General features: G+C 54.7%; 1 protein-coding gene across 10 annotated transcripts in view; it reads right to left on the bottom strand.

Annotated features, from left to right (window-relative positions):
• The window catches only part of MROH1 (maestro heat like repeat family member 1), a 115,784-nt gene that overhangs the window by 4,601 nt on the left and 88,924 nt on the right, over window positions 1-22,259 (bottom strand). For all 10 annotated transcript variants that reach the window (XM_043509859.1, XM_038388451.2, XM_038388452.2 and 7 more), the window contains 8 exons: window positions 18,762-18,899; window positions 16,936-17,050; window positions 13,199-13,345; window positions 10,205-10,393; window positions 7,342-7,497; window positions 6,955-7,089; window positions 5,338-5,440; window positions 2,753-2,818 (listed from right to left, as the gene is read on the bottom strand). In XM_043509859.1, the coding sequence (XP_043365794.1) occupies window positions 2,753-2,818; window positions 5,338-5,440; window positions 6,955-7,089; window positions 7,342-7,497; window positions 10,205-10,393; window positions 13,199-13,345; window positions 16,936-17,050; window positions 18,762-18,899 (1,049 nt within the window). The remainder of the gene's footprint in view (window positions 1-2,752; window positions 2,819-5,337; window positions 5,441-6,954; window positions 7,090-7,341; window positions 7,498-10,204; window positions 10,394-13,198; window positions 13,346-16,935; window positions 17,051-18,761; window positions 18,900-22,259) is intronic.

The raw sequence follows: 22,259 nt of genomic DNA, 5'->3' as shown, positions 1-22,259 counted from the left end.
AAGATATTTCACACATAGCTAAGTTGAGCTAGTGTCTAAGGTAGACCAGCCCCTGCTGTTTGTGAGGGTTCCCCAGACTCCATCCTTGGTCCCCTCTAATCTCCTCCGCAACACGAACTCAGCTCCTGTCTGTGACCGTGCCCAGCTCTCCAGGCCGGTCTCCTTCTGCCCACACTGGGGTCTGCGCCGCTCTCCGAGGTCTCCGCAGGGCCTCTCGTCACCAGCTCCAACACAACAAGGCTGCAAGCGAGCCATCTCCTCAGTCACTGTGGCCAGCACTGCCAGCCAGCCTGGCCCGCAGGCTCAGACCCTGGCCCCTTGGTAGGTCCTTACATCCACACCGCAGCCTGCCCTGGCCAGCCACCAGGTCACACCTCGATCGCTGCAAACCCTTTCCCCTAGCCCGGACAAACGCAGCCTTCTGCCCACGCTCACTCCCAATGCTGCTGCCAAGATCCCGCTCCTAGCCTGGTCCCCTGCCCTGGCTCCATCAGACAGCAGCTACTTGGCCTCACTTCCATGGCCTTCCCCGCGCTATTCCCCCTCCCACAGCAGCCAGTCATCTCGTTCACGGGCCAAGCGCTCACTCCCTGCCCATGGCACCAGCCTCCACTGCCACTTACAAGTCTGCAAACAAACCCCTTCATGCTTCCTCGGCTGCTGCCCCTCAGCTTTGGCAGAAGCTCCCCTGCCCCACCCACCCTCCTTCAAACGCTCCCTTACGGTGACACCAACAAAACCCTGAGGAGTTAGGCCCTGGAGGCTGAGACCACTGCCTGCCATGCTGACCAGTCCCATCTCCCTGCTTCTGCAGCCTCTCCAATCTGCCTGGGACTTAGAAATTTCAATCTGTGCACGTACGGCGCCTAGCGCAGCGAGCCCCTGGACCATGCCTAGAGCTGCTAGGCACTCCAGTAATACAAACTGATTTGTTAACTAATGAGCTCCAGCCCCCACTCATTTCAAGCCAGGCCAGCCAGAAGCCAGTGATCAGTGCCTGTCTGCCCAGGACATCCCACGGCACAAGATGGGCCTGTGACAAGAGCTGCCAGCACACCAGGCTGCACAGCCCTGGAAATGACCCACAGGGAGCAGCTCGTCGCCGGCTCCCTCCCCAGCACTGGTGTCCCCTGCCTCAAGGCCTGAAGCATTGGCGAGAGCCCTTGCAGGCCCTCGTTCAGCCAGGCTCCTGTTTAACAGGACTGTGCCATGCTAACATGAACCTCCCGGGCCCCAAACCCGGGGAGCAGAGCCCCGAAACACCAAGAGCCCCAGGGCAGCGTTCCCGGAGTGAACAGAAGGGAAAGGGCCACGAGATACCAGCTGGGAGAAGGGAGCTGGGATCTGTTCTGCAGGAGGCACCAAGGGCCCCCTCCAGCCTGTGCAGCACCATGCCTGCTGGACCTCTCGACGGAGCGCCGGGCAAGGACCCAGCACACGTCTCGTGCCCTGCACCGGGTACAAGCTGGCTCTGTGACGAAGTGGGAATGTTCTTAAGATTTTCTCCAAATACTGTGTAGGTGCCTCAGTTTCCCTCTATGCCTTTCTTAAGTATCCAGGTGGGGAGATAAGGGGTGTGATTGTTGCAGAGCCCTAGGGGGCCAGTGGGATGGTGTCTGCACAGAGAATGGCCGACAACCTATCTCCTGGCAACTGATGGCCTGGACCCCTCCTCTGCAAAGGTGCCGACTAAAGGTGTTGGAGAACAAAGATCAGGTGGCCTCCTGGCCTGGGAAAGAGAGAAAGGCCAGAGGAAGGGCTGGGGAGTTTCAGTTTGGAGCTGGCTGGGGAAATGGAGCAAGGGCCAGATGGGGCTCTGGCCTCCCTGCCCCCCCAAGATGGACCTGACTGAGGGGTCCTGTTCTCTGTACCTACAAGCTCTGTGTTAGACTGTGTTCCAGTCGTCTAATAAACCTTCTCTTTTACTGGCTGGCTGAGAGTCACGTCTGACTGCGGAGTTGGGGTGCGGGACCCTCTGGCTGCCCCAGGACCCCGGCTGGGCGGACTGGCTGTGGGAAGCACACGGTGGGGCAGAGGATGCTGAATGCTCTGGGGTCAGACCCAGGAAGGGGGAAGCCGGGTGAGCTGTGTGTCCTGCAGACAGGCTGCTCCCAGAGAGGAGACTCCCCAGAGTCCTGCCTGGCTTCGTAGGGAGCAGCTCCAGAGCATCGCCCGGGGACGCCGGGACAGGCACTATGGAACCAGAGAGGAACGTTTGCTATTGCGGGCCGGCCTGGCGAGGGCAGAGATGCCCCCCAGCAGGGGGTTTTGCTGCTGCTCAGGAGAACGACCTTGGACTCTGAAGTCAGGGTGGGCCAGTGGCCTCGACTCAAGCCAAGACTAACTGTCCCTTAGCCCAGTATCCAGCCCAGACCTCGTGCGCCCTGGGGAAGCCCCTGCCAGCACAGGGGTTTATAGTCCTGTACAAAGGACGGGGCAGAGGCGCAGCGCGACCCTGACTTGGTGGCAGCAAGAAGCAAAGTGCCAGAGTGAACTGGAAGGTGAAGCTGCCCCACCCCAGCCCTGGCTCATTAACCTCCCGCTGCCTGGTGTGGAACCTCACTGGGAACCACTGCGAAGCCTGAGGCCGGCCAAGAAGCTCACCAATGACTCGTTCCCAGCCCTGCCTTCCCACACTGCGATCTCCCTCCCATTTCACACGCAGGCTCCTGGGGCTCTGCACCCGCAGCTTCCAGCCCCAGCACAGGCCTGTGACAGGGCTCCCACAGCACCAAGGGACGCTCTTACTCACAGGAAAGGAGTTGGTCCAGGTCCACTTGCTTACAGTGCTCTTCATCTACGTGCAGAACGAGGAAGCCTGGAGTCAGAAGAGACTGAAAGTTACGGCCGAGTTTGCAGCGCAGGGTTTTGAGGCCTTGTTTAACCTGGCCAGGTCACATCAGACTGTTCTGCAGAGCAGCAGCCGCAGCAGGTCAGTGCAGAGGCACCAGAGCACCCCTCCTGCAGCGTCGCTGGCGTCTGCACAGTGCTGATCCGCGAGGGGAGAAGGCTGGGGAATGTCGCAGATTCCAAGGCCAGAAGGGACCCGAGAGATTATCCAGTCTGACCTGCCTAGCACAGGCCAGAGACCTCTCCTAACATCATCCCTAAATCCAGTCTTGATCTGAGACTTGTCAGTGATGGGAACTGCACCACGACCCTTGGTAATTGGCCCATGGGCTAATCACTCACAGTTAAAAACGTATACCTTATTTCCAGTCTGAATTGGTCTGACTGGAAATTTCCAGCCACCGGATCGTGTTAGACCTTTGTCTGCTAGACAGAGGATCCCATTATCCAATATTTGTTCCCCGTGCAGGTATTTATAGACTGATCCAACTCACCCCTTAGATGTCTCTTTGTTAAGCTCAAGAGACCAAGCTCCTCAATTCTCTCACTCTAAGGCAGGTTTCTAACCCTGTAATCACTCTCGTGACTCGTCTCTGACCCTTCCTCAAAGTTATCAACATCTTTCTTAAACTGTGAACACCAGAACTGGACCCAGGATTCCAGCAGTGCTCGCACCAGGGCCACAGAGATAAAATAACCTCTGCTCCTACTCGAGATTCCCCCATTTATGCATCCAAGGATCCCATTAGCCCTCTGGCCACTGCATCACACTGGGAGCTGATGTGCAGCTGATTATCCATCAGGACCCCCACATCTTTCAAAGTCGCTGCTTCCCAGGATAGAGGCCCCAGCCTGCAAGTCTGGCCAACAGTCTTTGTCCCTAGATGGTCCATTTACACCGAGCCACATTAAAACACGTTTGCACTGTATCTCTGGGTAAGCTGTGGGCAAGCAATCTCAATCAGTGACCTACCCTCTTGATTTACCACTCCCTCAATTCTTATATCCTCTGCAAACTTCAGGGACAATTTTTTTGTTTTCTTCCAGCTCACGGATTAAAAAAAAAAAAATGTTCACTAGCATAGGGCCAAGAACCCATCCCTGCGGGACCGCACTAGAAACATGCCTGCTCAAGTACTCCTCGTTCCCAGCCCTATCGGACAGTTTTTAATCCATGTAATGTGTGCCATGATGATTTTAGTTGATCTAGTTTCTTCAAACTTGTGTGGTACCAAGTCAACACTGAACAGAAGCATAAGAACTTTACATCTCATGACCATGGTTAGCAGCCAGTCTGGTCATCGCAGCAAAACAGTTACTTTGACAGGATCTAGTGTCCCCGTAAACCCAGGCTGATAGAGAATTAAAGGAGGATGACTAATGCCAATCAAGTCCTGTATCGGCCACTCCATTATCCTGCCCACAACTGACGTCAAACTGACAGGCTTCTTATTACCGGAGCCAGCCTGTTTACTCTTTTCCAATACCAGCACAATATTAGCTTTCTTCTAGTCTTTTAGAACTTCCCTGGTGTTCCAAGACTTATTGAAAAAACAACAATATTAGCCATCCAGCCAGCTCTTTTAAGACTCTTGGATTCAAGTTATCCAAATCTGCAGATTTAAAAATGTAACTTTAGTAGCTGCTGTTATCCTGAGATACTAGTGGACTGGAGAGAGAATCATCATAGGACAGGACATCTCATCTGTTTTATTCCCAAATACAGAACAAGTATGTATTGAACAACTCCTGCTTTACAGATACTCTACCACCATTTCCATCTAGTAATGCACCGATACCACTGGCAGCATTCTTTTTGCATACACTTAAAAACTCCTTATTGTCTAACTCTGCTAGACACAGATTTCCTCCCCCCCCCCCAAAAAAAAAAAAAGCTGCCTTCATTCCACAGTGAACTGTGTCAGTCTTTTCACCAATACAGCCTTCTTCCTCAGTTGTGGGGTTTTGTGCATCTGATGAAGGGTTCTTAAATAATTCCCAATCATCATTCACACCTTTCTGATTAAATTCTTCCTCCCTGCTGGTTTGGCTCATAACGGTTTTCATCCTTGTGAAATTGGCCCTATTAAAGCACCAAGTTATATTTTTCTGGTCTGGATTTTATCTGGCTTGATCAAGTCACGGTCACTTGCACCTGAGCTACCAGTAATGTTTAGTTCTAGGATCAGACCCTCCGTATCTGTCAGCACAAGATCTAATAAAGAATTTCCTAACTCGAAGTGTTGCAGCCGACCTGTGAAATTGTCATCTAGCAGGTTTAGAAATTCCAAGGATGTTTCCATACTGGCAGCATGAGACCTCCAGCATGTGCCACTCAGAGTGAAGCCCCTATAATCTCCCCCCCCCGCCCAACACATTACAGATTACAGAGTTAAGCACCCAAACCCCAGTGACTTTCAAACCCCTCTGCCAGTCCCAGCCAGCGAGAGCAGGGCCGATGTGGGAACAGTGCCAAGGCAACCTTACCTATAAACATGGGCGCTGCTGCTCGAATGTCAACCCAGTTGCTCTTGAAGTAGAAGAGGTTGGTTGAAATCAAACGATTCAGCATCTCTGGGTAGTTCTGCATCTAAAGGGAAAACCAAGGTAATGAGAACGAGCTGGGCTCCCGGGGGCACCCTGCTTCCTGCGGAAAGGAGCAGCCATGCAGGGCATCTGCTGGGCTAAGGCATTCCAGCCCCCACAGGGTCCCCACCATCCCAGCCCCAGCACGGACCTCCACTGTGCCAAGTCCCACCCCCAATGGGCTTTGTCAGGTTCGTAGGAACGTGCCAAGGCTCCTGAGGCAAGCGACCATGTTAAGGCACACCTTAAGGAACGGGAGGGAAGGATCCAGGAGGTCATTAGCCTGGCCGGGAGAGTAGAGAATGGGCCCTGTGGGTGGTCGGCTGCTCCCTTTGGAAAGCAGTGTACCTACGGGCATGGCAGCGACTGGCCGGGGTGCTCCGGGAGCTACCCAGCTACTCTGGGCACCCTCCCTGTGGCGTCAGAGCTGGGGTCAGAAGTGGATCAGGGTGCAGCCTGCCGGGCTGACAGGAGAGGGACTGGTCTGCTCAGCAAGGTTCAGAGAGTGTAACGGTCCCTTCTGGCCTCAAGGCATCTCCTCTGCCCTCTGGGAGATCCCTGGTCAGACGTTTCACTCCCATGGGCAGCCTGAGGACGCAGTGAAACTAAAGCATTTCAGTGCTCAGGACACTACGCTGGTGTGTGCCACGGCAGAGAGGAGAAACCAAGGGGCCAGCAAAATACCCAATACCCCAGTGGCCGGGAACTGAAGAGGTGACATGTGCCCAGATGATCCTGCAGGCGGATCCATGCCCAACGTTGCAGAGGAAGGCAACAAACCTACGGTCCCTGCCAGTCTGAGCTGGGAGAAACCCCCTCCCAGCCCCTATGTCTGGCCGTCAGACCCACAGCAAGACCCACCAGCCAGGCATGTGAGAGTGGGTCCCCTGCACCAGCTCAGAGCACCAGGGTCCCATCTCCTGCTGGGGCTTCAGAGGAAGGGAAAGATTCTTTCCCGACCCCTGCAGGTGACTGGTTGAAACACTGGAGCACGAGACAGTCAGATGAACAGGTTGAGGGCAGTGCAGATGGTCTGTCCCCCCCAGCCTGCGAAGGGAGTGGGTGACAGGAGGTCCATGGGGTCACGGAGTCCAAGGCCAGATGGACAGCATGCAATGCTACAGCTTGAGCCAGGCACCCTTGACCTCTGCACTTTGGCCAGCACTTCTGTTCACTCCTTTGGGGCATCAGAAAAGGGCCAACTCCAGGGACTCTCGAAAGGTCCCACCCTTTCAAGGGAAAGGCCAAGCCGCTGTCATGCTAGCAGCACCACTGCTGGGGGGAGCTTCAGCACCTTCCCGATGTCCCAGAAGGTCTTTGCTCTGGGTCCTCCAGCTCACTAGGCTGGAAATGCTGCTCTCCAACTTTAGCCATACCAGGGCGTTTCAGTGCCAGCTGTCGGCAAAGACTCAGAGTGGGGCGGGCTGGGGCAGGTTAGTTTCGCCCCAGCAGTGACTGCTCGCAGGGCTGTCAGCCACTCACTCCACCCACTGCGAAGCCAGAGAGAGTCTCGCTCACCAGGTGTTTGCAGGCATCGTTCATGAACTCTCCGTAATGCAGGCTTCTGTCTTCGTGTAAGTGGCTCAGAAACATGTCACAGAGCCCCTCACAGCCCATGCTGGGGCCACACATGCGCAGAGCAAATTTACAGGCCTGCAGGACAGGGCAGGTGAGGAGGAGACCACAACACCTGTTAGTCACTAGAAACTCACCAGCCCGCTAGTCGCTTTCCACCCTGGCAGGACATTCCACACCCAGGGACCAAGAGCCCTGGTTACAGGCTCCCAGCCATAGGAGCGCTTAGCAGAACACTGTCCTAGCCGAGCCCGCAGGCCAGCATGGCAGCTGTGCATTGAGACACCAGCCAAACATCTGCTGGCCCCATTCTAGCAGCAAGACACTTACTTTGATGACCTCTGGCTTTGGATCTTGGAGGTGAAGCAGCAGTGTCACCAGCCCATTCAAGATCTGCTCAAAAAAGACGTCTTCACAGTTCCCAGCGCTGAACTTGGTCAGGTTCCCGAACAGAACGATGGAAGACGTGCGCAGTTCATGGTTTTCCTGCAGGCAAAGGGCACACAAGGAGCGTCTCGCTGTGATGGAGATGCACAGGAGGATCATAGCAGACACCGTCTCAGCGATCGGTACAGCCCCACTCCAGCTGCCTACTCCTGGGGACACCCTAGCATGGGTGAGCAAAGGAATTGTTCCCTCCTTGTTCACTGGTTCCTTCCCACCCAGCCCCCCAACCCGCTGGCTGTCTCCAGTTCTGAGCAAACAGACAGACGACAAATCTCCAGGTTCTACAGATGCTGGAGCTTTCTCACTGTCCACTGGCTTCTCGTGGACTGGGTGAAAAGCAGAGAGCAAGGATGGAGATTTCAACCTCCCGTCTCAGTTGTCTCCTCTGTAGAATGGGGCTAACAGCCTCCCTGGGGCAGAGATCAGCCGGCTGTCTGGACCGTGCTGGGAGTCCCCTGGATGGACATTACTTTAGCACAGAGAAACAGTCCCCACAGTCACCCAGCCCTGCCACAGACTCAGCTGCTACGTCTCCTACAGTACGTCACTCGCTCCTGCTCTGCCATCTGGGTGGGTCTTTCCTTCCTGCTCATGGGTGCAGAGCCTTCCTCTCCCAGCCCCCGTTAGCCACAGCCAGCATGCCGGGTTGTTACCTCTCACCCACCCACAGCTCCCGTTTCTCTTTACGCAGGTGTGCTAGCACACTAGGGACTCGCAGTAACGCCCACTAGGCACCAGGCTTCTCACGCATGAAGGATCCTCCTCCCAGCCGGCAGGCAGAGGCAGGGGAAGGACCAAGGGAACGGTAGGGAAGTTGCGAAGCCTCCAGCACTAGTGGGTCTGCGAGGGACTTCAGTGCGGGCAGACAGAGCCGGGCTCCGGAGGAGCACAAGAACCATTGCATGGCCATCTGACGGACGGGTAGCTACTGCTGGGAGCAGCGGTGGTGGATGGGGCAGGGCAGGGCGAGCAGAGCTCTGAGGCAGTGACTCGTGGCGACTGCAAGAGGGGCGTGACCCGATTCCACCGGCGCATGCTGGAGTTCAGCGGCAGCGTGTGCTGGGAGGCCAGCGCAGGGGGACGATAATCCAGGCAGGGCAGAATGAGGATCTGAGCACCAAGGCCAGATCTCAGCAAGGCGGAGGGAGCAGGGGATCGAGCTATGGTTTGACAAGGGAAGAGTTGCAGGCCTGAGTGCTGGGGAGGCGGGTGGCGTCAGTGACAGCATCAGGCAAAGGGAGAAGGCGGGAGCTGGTTTTGGGCCACGGGCAGTTTAGGAGGGCAAGCCGTCCCACGAGGTGGTGTCAGACAGGTGGGATGGAAGAGAGGGTGGCAGAGCGAGCTCTGCGAGCTGTCAGCAGAGAGTGCCCCAGGGCCGGGTGCAGAGCAGGAGAAGGGAGGATGCAGAAAGAGCAGCCAGAGGCAGGAGAGGCAGTGTCCGGGCAGCCCAGTGGGCACAGGGTGTTCTGGAGAGGGATGCACAGGACAGAGCAGAGGCCCTGAAGCATGGCCAGGAAGAGGTCATTCAAGACTGGAGAGTCAAGCACAAGCCGGAGCAGGAAGAGAGGAAATCGGTGCCTGTCAATACTTTGGAGAGGTGGTGAAGTGTAGGGGGAGGGGAGGGAGCGAGATCCTTGGAAAGGCAGGAGCACTGCAGGGAGGGGGCAAGTTTCTCGGAAGGGGAAGGAACAGAGAACAACCCGATGAGGTGAGGGAAGGGATCACAAGGCAGGTGCAGAGAAGAGCAGAATCTGGGAGAGCTCAGCAGACCCGCAATCCTCTCTCCAAAGGAGTCAGGAAGATCTGGTGCAGAGAGCAGGGTCGTTAGTCTCACCACTTCCCGGGGGCACGCCCTGTGCGCTCGAGTGCCTCATGCTTGGAGAAGCCCTCACCCCTTTCACTAACTCGCTCCAGCTACATGCTGCTCATCTCCACCGCTCAGGCCTTCAGGTACTCTTCTCTAGCTTTGTTCTTTCCCTGCTTTGCCATTCCCAGGGCAGGTACATCGCCGCCACCCCCTGGCCAGGCCTGCTCCCTTCTCAGAGGAATTGTAACCTTGAAGTATTGACCTGCTCCTCCAGCCTCTCTATCCTGGAGCACTAAGCACGTCCTCCTAGGACGCCAAGCTAGACCGACTCCCTTCCCATGGTTAACATCGCTGGCCTGCTGCGCACCAATGCCCCACTACGCTGAACCCAGCAACTCCCGCACACTGGTACCAGTACGGCCATCCTCACCTTCCCCACCTCTTCCCTGTGGCCAAGGGGTGAGCCCACGATGGCATCTACTGTCTAGCTTAGGATGCTACCTTCTATTTACTGGAAACGGGCGATGGGATGGATCACTTGATTCCGTTCCGTTCATACTCTCTGGGGCACCTGGAATTGGCCACTGTCGATAGACAGGATACTGGGCTAGATGGACCTTTGGTCTGACCCAGTCTGGCCGTTCTTATGTTGTAACTTAGCCTCAGATGATCCCCGCTTAGCTACCAAGCGGGCCAGATCTCTCCTGGGTAGGACAACCTGCCAGGACTACACTAGCTTGTGGTCTAAAGCTCTGTGCTCCCCCTCAGCCCTAACTCCCAGCATTGTGCTGAGTCAGCAGCTCTGTTCCCTGACATGCTGGAGAAGGCTGACCCCCCACTTCAGAGCAGGCACCTCTTCTCATTACAGCCCCCGAGCCCTTTGAACTCTGGCTAACGGCTCACGCTCCCCCGCAAAAAACAGCCACGGTTCTGCCTTACGTTGTCAAAGAAGGGGCGGATGCGGATGGCAATATGGAGAAGCATGGAACGGATGTCCCTCTCCTCCACATGGTCCAGGAGTTTGGACAGGCTAGTCATGGCCTCCAGAGCGACCACATTGTTGGGATCATCCTTGTCGTCCATGCCATTGACCATGGAAGCCAGGAGCTGGGCCCCGTGTTTCCTCACCTGCAGAAGGAAGTGGCACATTAGAAGCACTCCCTGCTGTAGGACACATGCCAGGATACATGGGTGGGATTCAAGCAGCACCCTCAGGGAGGTCATGGTGTCACTGCCACATGGAAGGATTTCTCCTAAGTGGAGCTCGTAGCATCATCTCTGAGCAAACGTCACTAGCACTTTCTATTACAAACAACTGAAAACAGGGGCTTGTAACTTTGCCAGACTAAGAACGGAGGTTTCTTTTCAAGCCTGATAGTTTAAGCTAAAACAGTTCTGAAAAAATGGCTGAATGACGTTAGGGAACAAAAGAAAAAACCCACAACATTTTCCCCTGCCCTGCCCTCCAATGCTTTGGCACAGGGATGTGAAATTTGGCAGGGTCACCCCGGCATCACGGATGTGCCTTTTGCCATCTCCATGAAAATCTGCCCAAACTTGGCCCAGGGATAAGAAAAGTCAGTTTGCACATGCTCAGTAGAGAGACTTGTTCAGCAGCTAAATTCTCTGAAGATTCTATCTGCACTGGGCATGTTCCAGGCCAGAGCTGTAGGACTTCCCTGGAATTGCTCCTCTCGGCTACCGGGCTGCTGTGAGTCCAGATACAGGAACAGAGCAGGGAGACTTGTGCTCTCAGAGCCCCTGATCAGCAATATGGTTTGAACACACAGGGATGGGGCAGACAGCCTGCAGGAGAACATGTGAGGGGTGGGACAGAGCACTGCTCACTCCAGAGCCTGGAGCTAAACCCAGGGACCCCGAGTCTCCCCATTTCTCTGCTGTCTGCAGATAGCTGTGAAAGCCACTGGCAAAGCGCATCATCCCCTGTAGTTACTGATCCACAGAGGAGAACAGCATACTACTGCTACCAGTTACTCCATCAGTGCAAGAGGTGGACATCTGTGTTGTGGAACAATCCTATGTGAGGACATAACTAAAGCCTGTGTGATAATGCATAGGAACAAGGAAACCAAATTACGTTTGCACCAGCAGACTCCATCATGACCACTCCTACCTTCTGGGTGCTTGACTTTTGCAACCTAACCGCCTGCGGTGTAACTGATGTAGTATTACAAGCATGGGGCAAAGCATTCGGAACACTGTGGCCATCTGGCCACAAGTGTCCCGGAGGACTGGATGCCCCTCTGCAGTTGTAAATGGATACAGGGCCTTTTACTTGTAGTTCACCACCTCTGTGCAACCCAGGTCAGGCTGGCCCTTGGATCAAGCTGGGACCTGTAGCTTCCACAGGGCACCTGACCTTATAAAAAGACATTGTCACTGCCATGTGCTCCATTTTATTGGCATTAAATGCAGCCCCCACCCCCGGCTCCTGGCCTGGTGCCAACACAGCCGGGTGCTGGGCAGATGGTGGGTGTGCTGCTCTGGGCATGCAGAGCAGGTGTAAGCACATGCAGCCACTCTCTCTGCTGGGGAAGTTCATTCAGTCCCTGTTTGCCCGGGGAGCACTTTGCTCTGCTCCCGGCAGGAGAAGGCGGAGGAGCTGGATGCTGTTACAGAAGGGACTGACTACGGCTACGCCAGCAGAATGGTATTTTTAGTAGCTACTTATATTTTAGTGTCAAGTCACAGTAGCTTATTGTCTGTCTTAGGGGTGACCTGTCCATGACCTCTTCTTGGGGTTTGGCACAAGCCCGAGTGTAGGAACGGTGCTTGCCAAGTCACTGTGCTGCCGTAGATTAGACAGCAGGTATAGAAACCTGAACAGCGAGTGCAGGCAGTTCAGGGCCACGTGACAGTCAGCAGGGCTGGGCTCCTCTGCCTACAATGGGCCACGATGCAGATTCCAGGGCGGCCTCTCAGACAGGAAACGACTGTTTTAAAACAGTCATTTCCCACTGCAGGTGTATCTGGAAACAAGCAGCAACTCCTCACTCTCCCAGCAATTGAGATCTCACACGCTGCAGTGGCTGGGAACAGCACAGCCAGCCACCCCTGCAACTGGCGGCATCAGAGATGTCCAAGATGGGAGAGAACAGACAAATCCGAGCGCAGGCCTCGAGAGGGGCAGACACCGTGCTAAGGTGTGGCTGTCCGGATTCCATGATAAGCGCCCCGGCTGTCAGCGGAGGTACCCACTGGCGAACAGAGTAGCGCAGGAATCGCCAGTAGCCAATGGAGACAAGTCCAAGCACATCTCCCTGTGGTGTGCGGGCCTCCCTTTGCACAGCCTCTCTCAGCTGGCGCCTGGCCAGGGCCCGGGGAGCTCGGGACTTCGCAGGAGGCTCAGTCTGTGCTCCACAATCTGGGCTCATGTTTTAAGTTAAGAAACCTTCAAAAAATATGAGTCAAATCAATCAGTGCCTGCCTGAGTCTCTGCAAAGAGCCAGAGACAATAGTTGGGTGGGGGGGGGTTAAACCACCCCATTCCTCTCCCCAGGGTGTCAGCAATCAGGGGTCAGAGCCAACAGTGCTGGCATCTCCCTTCCCTGCCGATCAAAGCAGGTCCCAGAGGACGGTGCTGGCTGAAGAGCTGCACAGTGCTAGTTGCATGAATGGGTGGAACTTGGGAAAGCAGGAGTACTTCCCCAATTTGGGCAGTACTCCTGCCCTTCCCCCCAACACCTCCACTTAGTACAGGTCAGATAGCGCCCCGGGGCAGCAGGCCAGAACAAGCTTTAATCTGGGGACAGACAGAAGTACCCTGGCTCTAGCAAAGAGGGCCTGGAGCCAAGCAGGACAATTCGCTCAAAGCCCTGGGCTCCTTTCCTGTCAGCACCCAGCAGCACTGAGGAGGCAGCTCTGCATCGGGGGGATTTCTTGGTGGTGCAGTAGTGCACCAGCCGCTCTCACCTTGTCCGGGGACCCAGAGGAGATGTTGCCCAGCCCTCGGAGAGCCAGCATGCGCACCAACGTACAGGGGTCCTTCTGCCTGCCTGTCATGTTATCCATCATGGACTCCAGCAGGATCAGGTCACTCACCACGCTGCTGTTCAGAAGCTAGAACGGACAAAGCCTTGGTGTGAGGCACTGCCAGGCTCCACAGTGACCTTCCCCGGCCAGGCCACATCAGGGGCAAGGTCATGTCCAGTGCTTAGAAGTTCCTGGCCCTACACAGTATAAAATGGACTCCTGACCTTCCAGCTCTCTTGCAGAGAGCCCAGAGAGCCTCGCTCAGTGACCAGTAACCCCAGAGATGTCCCCAGCCATATACCAACCTGTGCAGCTCAGTAACCACACAGCTGCTTTCCTCTCCAGGGAGCTCTAATCCATGCCCTGGCTGGCTGGGGCAGGAGGGCGCCCCAGGCCAGTGGCCCAGCTATTGCACCTTAGCCCAGTGGAGAAGAGCTCCCCTCTGCCTCCAGCTGGCAGATCTGTGGTACGCCCACCCATGAGTGGTGCAAGGGGCCAGCTAGCCTAGGGGTGACAGGAAAGGTTCCCCAGCAGAGCAGCCTGGTATCACACACCTTTACTCACAGCAGGCATTTACAAGACAGCGACCCAGCGTCGCTTCTACCCTCACCTCTACCCAAAGCTGCCTGTGTCCCTTCTCTCCCCCCAAAAGAGAGGAGACACCAAGGCAGATGTTACACTGACCCACCCACAGGAGGGCAGTGAAGGGCTTTGAGATCCATAGACGGAAGATGCTGAGAAGGGCAGAGTACCACTGTCCCAGGGGGCAGCCCTAGTTCCTTCCTGGAGAAGGAAGGGTTAATTCTCAGGAGGGGTCCTGGAATGAGACCCTGCGCAAGGGGGCCTGTAAATGCCTCTCGCTCCCTTATTCATCCCCGGGGCTAGAAACCAAAGCAAGAAACTCAGAGCGGGAATAAGGGACAAGCTGAAGTGAGGGTAATTAGTCACTGAATTTACCAAAGAATCTAGTGGCTCCTCAGCCATTGGGAGCCTTTAAAACCCTGTGTTAACTCAGCAAATTCTGGTGGGCTTCAGACAGCAAATACCGGGTGAAAGGCCCAGGGTTGTGTGTGCAAAGCGCCAGATTAGAGGACAAGGGTCCCCTCTGGTTTAACGCCAATGAATGTTTGGAGTCAGGGATTAGCAGCTACTGACCCAACTCTTTACCGTTTCCTTCCCACTTACACGAAGAGAGGGGCTGGAGAGCGAAGCTGAACCAAGAAGACCCGAGCTAGTTACTGGCAAGCAGCTCCTCCATGCAAGGGCTGTGAGCACTCAGCACCCCACGCCGGGGAGGCTAGCGAGTGGGAAGTTGGAGGAGACCTAACTAAATGGAGATCACAGGGCTGCTCTCCCAGTGGGCTCCAGGCCCATCGCCTCAAGTTGAGAGTGATGCCGTGTACATGAGAGGAACACACTCCCAGGAGCAGCTAGACACTCCACAATAGAGACCCTGGAGACCTCTGGGTCCTGGGGGAGCGTGTGCCAATAGGAACCACCCCTGCCCATCAGCTCATATAAAAGATACAGGCCAGCGGTGGTGTCCGCCCTGCGACATGGAGCTCAGAGGACAGTTGGAGTCACATTCCAGGGCCAGAAGGGTCCACTGTGATCAGCAGTCTGGCCTCTTGTGTAACCGGTCACGGAACTTCCCTAAAATCTCCCAAGAGCAGAAGTTTTGCAAGGACTGAATGGCCAGTGATGGAGAATCCACCACCACCCTGGGGAAACTGGCCCAATGGTTAATGACCCTCGCTGTTAAAAGTCTAGGGCCGGTTTCCAGTCTGAATTTGTCTAGCTTCAACTTCCAGCCACTGGATTGCGTCACACCTTTCTCAGATAGACTGAAAAGCCCATCATCAAAAAAGTGTGTTCCCCACCTAGGTACTTACAGACTGAGATCCTGTCACCCCTTAACCTCAGCTAAATAGACTGAGCTCCTGGAGTCTCTCGCAGTACGGCAGGTTTTCTAACCCTTTACTCATTCTGATGGCTCTTCTCTGACCCCTCCCCACAACTGAAGGATGTTGAAAAAAAAAAAAAAAAAAAACACGGAGATCAGAACTGGACACTGTATCCCCGCAGGGGTCACGCCAGTGCTCAGTACACAGGTAGCATAACAGGGAATCAGCAGAGAGGTTAAACACACCTCTGAACCCGAGTCCCCCGAGGTTTGTATGGTGATCTATGGACCCAATCACAACTGGTGGCCAAGGAGATCCCTGGCAGCAGCCTTGCAGGGGCTGGGGACACTGACTGCATCTCTGGCTTGAGTTGCACTCACCAGTGACCGCAGACCACTCTGCCCAGGCAGAGGCACTCTGCCCAGCCTTGCAGGGGCCTCAGGGAAAGTGTCCATCCTTACACCCTGCACCACGATCACACATGCAGGAGAGGCCTGAGGGCTCAGGGGAAGCCTTAGTACGGGCTGCAGCTTGGGCCAGCAAGGCCACCGACTTCAGAATCTACCCCCACTCCCTGAAACCGCTCTGGGGCAATTAAGCCACTGCAGATTTGGGACCCAGACCCAGGTTGGTGTCTAGGTGGGTTCCCCTCCCCCACTCATCCCCCACTGGCTAGGCAAGCAAACTTTTGGAGGGTGGACTAGCTCCCTTGGGCAGCCCTTTTGCTGGGTCACATCCGTGGAGCACTGGAGATCCAGGCAGAGTCCTGCTCCTCGTGGGCCTTGGGACCAACTCCAACAGCGACCGAGTGCCCCAAAGCAAGGTTGTGGCTTTGAGAAGAGGCGAGGCCAGGGCCACCACGCACACCTTGGATCTCTTGTCCCACTGCCCCTTTGGCCTAGGGGAGGAGGTGCAACACAATAAACCCCTCCCCGAGCACTGCTGGGTCTGGAGAGGGAGAGGGACCAGGCCTTCGCACTTCAAGAGGGACAGAAAAGGGAGAGAGCCAGCGGCCGGTGCCCAGATAGGTCTGGCAGCACAGCTCTACCACGCCCGGCTACACACCGTGCCCCAGCTGCTTGGAGGCCAGCCCACGCCTCCCCATTGCCGCTGGGTCAGGTCAGCCCCTGGCAAGGAAGGGACGGCAGCTCTCACCTCATCAGCTTTCCGAGAGGGAGAGACGCGGGCGGCTGCTTCCTTCCCCACAAGCTCGAGGGTGAGGCAAAACTGCTATTTTAAACCCCGCAAGGCCCGAGAGCCAACCGCACTTGAAAGCTGAAGCAGATTGTGGGACAGCAGCCAAGAGCAGGGTCTTCAGCCCCCCCCCCCAGCCAAACAGAAAATAAAAACAGGGCCCTAAGCCCAGGCTGCTCAAGCCACTGAGCATTTACAAGGTGGTTAGAAGCAGGGCTGGAGCTCTGCTGACGGCAGGCAGCGCTGCTCTAGGGAACAGAGACCACGGCAGCAGCCCAGTGTTATAAGCGCATTACAGTCTGCTGGCCTTGCAGCAGGAATGGGCCTGAGTCACCTCATTCTTTACGGTGGTACGTAAGGAAGGGTAAGGTTCTGGTTTGCTGGCTCCTGGCCCCGATGTGGTAAGAGCTGGACTCCCATGAGCAGGGCTACGCCATTCCCTTTAACGGAGGGCCAGGGAAGCTGAAGGGGACTGATCAGCCGCGCTGGCCTGCTGGACTCAGCACTGCCTCTGGGCTCCGCTGCTAACCCCTCGCCCCGGGGCGCAGGAGCCAAGTGAGACGGCTCGGCCCCGCTCACCTCGGCGAAGAAGGCGGTGGTGGTGATCCTCTGGAGGTCATACACACTGTTGAGCATCGGGAAGAGATTCTTCACAATCAAAGGGAGCTTGGGGCCAGCGTGTTTAGCCATTGCCCTGGAAGAGAACACCCCATTACACGGCATACAGGGCAGGCTGGCTGGCGGCATTTGCCTTCCTAACTCAGTAGCACAAGAATCAAAGGCTCAGCTCCACTGCCGAAGTAACCCCCTAGCTCTCCAGAGGCCAGCGTTAAGGGCGCAGTAGCCAGTCTGAGCCCATTGGAAAAGCCGGTTTAGGCAGTATAAGCAGGCATCCAGGATATCCGACCTGGGCAACCGGAGCCAGCCCTGGGCAGAGGCCCAGCCAAAATGCCAGCACATCACACCTTCAGTGGCGCAGAACCCCGACAGGGAGATTACAGCCATGGCCTCCTCCAAAGCTCAGGCTGAAGTGCCAGGAGCCACCGGACAGTTTCACTTGCTTCTCCCTAGCCCACGTCAAGCTTGGTAGGAAGTTTGCTTTATTTTAACAACAAAGGGAGAGCAACACCAATACCCTGCTCCCCCCAACCTCCATGACCATGTGTCTGAGTTCCAGGTGAGCTGCTCCAGCCGCTAGGAGCTGCGTGGACACCCTGGGGATCGCCTAGCCCTTTACACACTGGACGGGCAGCTGGAACATACGTCTTGGCAAGAAGAGGTCTCCAGCAGAGCCCCTCTCTGACTGCCTGCCCTGCCCCCCCATGTCCAGGAGCTCCGGTCCAAGCCTTGGACACCCTCCCAACAAGAGCCAATCACCCACAGTGCAGGGACTCATCCCAGCCTCAAGCTGGGCACCCCTTGCTCCTGGTGGCCAGAGCCTACAGCCTGGAGGTCTCCCAGCCCTCAAATACAAACCCAGGAGACATGTGAGCTCTGACCCGTGAGAGATCTCTCCTGCTGGCCCTTGGCCGGGTCCCCTGAACCTACCCCCTCTGCCCTCCAATCCAGACGAAACAAGCTGCCAAGAGTCTTGCTCCACTGGCTCCCCTCCTGCACTGCATTCAGGTCAAGTGCCTGTCCTTGCCTTTCAGTCACGAGTAGCTTTGATCTTCACATTCCCCACAGACCCCATCCCGCCTCTCTGGGTGCTGCATCCATTAGCCATGCGAACCCCAGTGCTCTCAGCCTGCAGCGCCCTCCCTTCTCTTGGCCCGGTGCTGCCAGGCTGCCCACAACGGTAGCCAGCTGTCACTGGGAGCAGGGAAGCTGCAGGTAGCTTCACAAGCCTGGAGCCCGGTGCTACCAAGCCCTGGCCCTAACACACCATTCCACCATTGCCCTCAATGAGAGCTCTGCAGCCACAGCTGCCTTACTGCATTTGCCCTTTGTCCCAACCGTCCCCTGCACACCTGGTCAACAGGCTCCGGGGGGCTCTGTGCAGCACACGCTGAACTAAAGGTATAGCTCCTGTGCCCGGAGCCTTCCTTCGCCCCGCCCCCACCTGACCATTTGCCCATTGCTGGACACTGGAGGGGGGCGCGGTACAGAGTGAAGGCCACGGGCTGAGGCTCAGTTCGTTCAGTTTTCGATACCTCACCGTGTTGGTGGCTATGGAGAAAGGGCTGAGGCCTGTTCACTCCATCCAGATCGAAAGGAGCGACGTAGGTCCTGAAGCACTGAGATTTGCTGTGCCACGGCACCCTTCCCAGCTTCCCCTTGGTCCTGCATCGCCCCCCATTTCCTGGGGGGGCTGCCCCACTCCAGCAGATCTCACCCAGCCTGTGCACTCTGCTGCTGATCCCAGGTTGCAGGGGGACAGGCTGCCTGAAGAACTCCTCTCTTACCTTGCAAGCAGCATAATGCCATCATGGTGCCTATCAGAGCTTTTCATCAGCTCCCAGCCTCCCGCACTCTCCACGGACTTCACCACCTCGTCACTGCCCCCTTGGGTCAGCATGGCTCTCAGGGCTTCCACCGCACAGCTGGACCGAGAGAGAGAGAGAGAGATTCTTTTACGAAGCCTGCATGCAACTTGTTCGTATTGCACCGAACAGGAGCGCCAGCCAACAGGGAGCGCTGGCCAACACACACCACAGTACATTAGAGAATTCTGCACGGTGGCGCATGGGGTTATTCAGAGGCACGAGGGTACCCGAGGACTGAATGAGTTATATGAGGGCTTTAGCTGGAGAGAGACAAATCCATAACTCACGGCTACCTCCATTTCCACCAGGACATTTGTCATTAAAGTGATCCAAGACAACAGACTGAAAAGTGAAGAAGTCCAGAGCTACTATAAGAAGGGTTTTTTTTTTTTGCATTAATATTTTATTGCTAGGGATTATTTTGTTGCAAGCAGAGAGCAACATATGGGAAACATACGTTATCCTGTCAGAACAAAAATATTAGTAATGGCTAAATCTTAGCCTTCTATACAATAAAGAGGACGGTGTTTACCACACATGTAAAGAAAAACAAAATCCCGGAGAAAGAGCAGCTCAGCATCAGGGACTTTTAACCCAAGACTGCCATGCTCATGCTATTCACTATGCCTGGAGAACAAAGCCTAAGCCGCGGTGAGGGAGGTTCAGCAGGTTTGGAGGGACTGGCTGAGAAAGACCCGCGTGTGTGCAGAATTCGTGAGTGCTGAAAGTTCACTTCTGCTGCTGTAAATGCACTTACACAACTTTGCTGCAGAACATGGCAAGTGCAAAAAACCCCAAAAGATCCTGGCTCTCCTTAGTGACAGTATATAATCTTTTCTCCAGCGTTGTCCAGAATCCAGACTAATGATGGAAAATATAGAATGAACCATTGTACACATGGAAATTAAATGGATACACATGACTGCTAAAGAAATATTTCTTCAGCAGTTTTGCCTTGTATTTATTTGTGTCCTTTTATCTAGCTCTCTCCCTCCCAGAGCGCATTTGTGCGCGTGCATGCGCGCACACCCACACACAGTGTGTTAACAAACACGAGATGTATACATGGAAAAACCTCTGCACGCAGACAGCACTTAACCAATGGCAGCTGCTGGGTTAGCCTCTTTTTGAGGCATCCCCTTTTATGGGTAAACTCTTGATCACCCGTGTGGGGCAGCTGCCGAGCATGCTCCCAGGACAGGTGAGTAAGGAAACTAGCTAAAGAACAAGGGGTGCAGCTGCTCTGCACTAAGTTGCCCTTCCTCACCCTGAGAATGTTTCCACTCCACAGGTGCAGGACAGACCATGCGGCTTGTTGTCTGCAGCTTCCCGCTTCTTGGAGGCGCCCCAGAGGGCCAGCCGTGTCCTCCCACAAACACAGGGAGGCATGGATCAGCTGCCGAGGGTTCTGAGCAAATCAATACAGAAAAGAGTAGCTAGGAACAAGAACCAAACCAATCCCGGACATCTGCCATGGGCAGGAGTTTCCCAAACAGGCCGTCAAGCATGTTTTAACTGGCTACTGGCACAAGCCTACCTCATTTGGCAATCCTGGCCTCCATTTTGGACTCCGTGTATAATCTGGCCCATCAAACGCTGCCGTTCTCTACTTTTTCCATCACGAATGTTTTTCCTACAGAACTAGTTTGCATTAACTTAGGGACTGAATTTTGGGGTAAAATGCTCTTTAGAGCCTTACAACTGCCATCAATAACCTCCTACCGCAGCTTTCAGAAAAAACAGCCAGCCTGGATTTACAAATGGTCAATGATGGCAAATCCACCACACCCTGTTAAATTAACCATTGGAATCATTACCCTCACTAGGCCTCATTTCCAGTCTGAACAAGTCTAGCTTCTACTTCCAGCCATTGGATCCTGGTAGTCCTCTATGCTAGATCGAAGAGCCCATCATCAATAATTGTTCCTCATGTCGGTACTTAACCTTCTCTTGGGTCGGGTGCATGGATGGAGCTCCATCACTCTAGGGAAGGGCTTCTAACTCTTTCATCGTTTTTGTGGCTCTTCTCTGAACCCGCTCCAATTTTTTAGCATCTTTCAATTGAGAGAGAGACTCCTACAAGAGGAGCATTTAATCGTTTCCATACCATTGCAGGAGCCTTAAGCACCGGGGCACCCCAGTGCCTCCTATTCTCTACCTGGGGCATGGAACAATCTAATCTCCTGGGGGCTGCAACAGTTGGGTCTGATTTCTGTGGCTGGGTTTAGTTCACCAGGGGTCAGACATGATTATCTAATGGTCCCTTCTGACCTTAAACTCAGACTCCAAATCCATCTCCTGTATTTGGGGTCATGGCTCTATCAGGCATTAGTCTCTACGTAGGGTCAAGGGACCCTTTGTTTGGCATGTGTAGGTGCTGGGCAGGAGACCACCACTAACTTCGGACAACATTGTATTGTACAGGACACCACCAAACTTCCTGCAGTGAATGATCACACCCATCTCAGGACATGAGACCCCTTGAATTTAAGGTGACCCAAGCTGTTCCTTTCTTCGGCGCTGTACTACATGACTGCATCCAGATACAGGTACTGCTCATATCCAGCACCAGCTTCAGCTTCCTTGCAGCTGAAGCCTCCAGAAAATTGGTTTCAGAAAATGAACGGCACAATATATGCAAGTAATTCCCATGTCTTCTCTTTCACGATGGCTGAAAATGGTTTTAGCTGTAAGTGGAAGAATGGGAGAGCCGGTGATCTAGCATGCTAGGTTACTTGTGATACCAGCTTCATGTATACACACATCAGCTCTCCAGTTCAACATCTACAGGAAAAGTATACACCAGCTATCCACAACTTGGATGTCAAAGCCCTTTGACTGGGGCAATGTATCCAGTCACCCAGCTCCCAGGGGCCGCTGTTGAATAAGGAGAACAAAAAGTCACCTTATTTACATGCTCTGTATATTCCACTCAATACTGAATCCCAAGTGTTTTACGTCAGTGTTCTTCAGACTTGTCTGCAATATCCAGTCTTAGCTACATCAGTCATGCCAAATGCTGAATTGCCTTTGGAAGAGGCAATATCTGCCCAGTGTGTTAATACAGCAGCTAGCGCATCCTGAAAACTGCTGTAATACCAAGAGCACCCCTCTCTCATCATCCCGATGTCAGGGTGACCTGTAACCTTTCTGCTGAGCAGGAACTCTGATCTACAGAAGCCTCTGAACTTTTTCAGTTGCATTCAGCGTAAGCAGCAGCCGCCTGGGCCAAGTAGAACCTGGGGAGTTTAAGTAGTGATTTTCTTGGTGCACAAGGAAATTAGCATAAAAAAATAAATAAGCAAGATTCCCGCCAATCTAGTCATGGAAGATAAGCATGGCTTTGGGTGGTGGAACAGTAACTTTCTGGCCATTCCATATAAGGGTTACAGCAGCAGGTTACAGAAGCTATTTTGC

Source organism: Dermochelys coriacea, chromosome 2 (genome assembly GCF_009764565.3).
Source record: "Dermochelys coriacea isolate rDerCor1 chromosome 2, rDerCor1.pri.v4, whole genome shotgun sequence".
Taxonomy (NCBI): Eukaryota; Metazoa; Chordata; order Testudines; family Dermochelyidae; genus Dermochelys; species Dermochelys coriacea.
The sequence above is the reverse complement of the archived record's forward strand: the minus strand, read 5'-3'. Positions and strand labels throughout refer to the sequence as shown.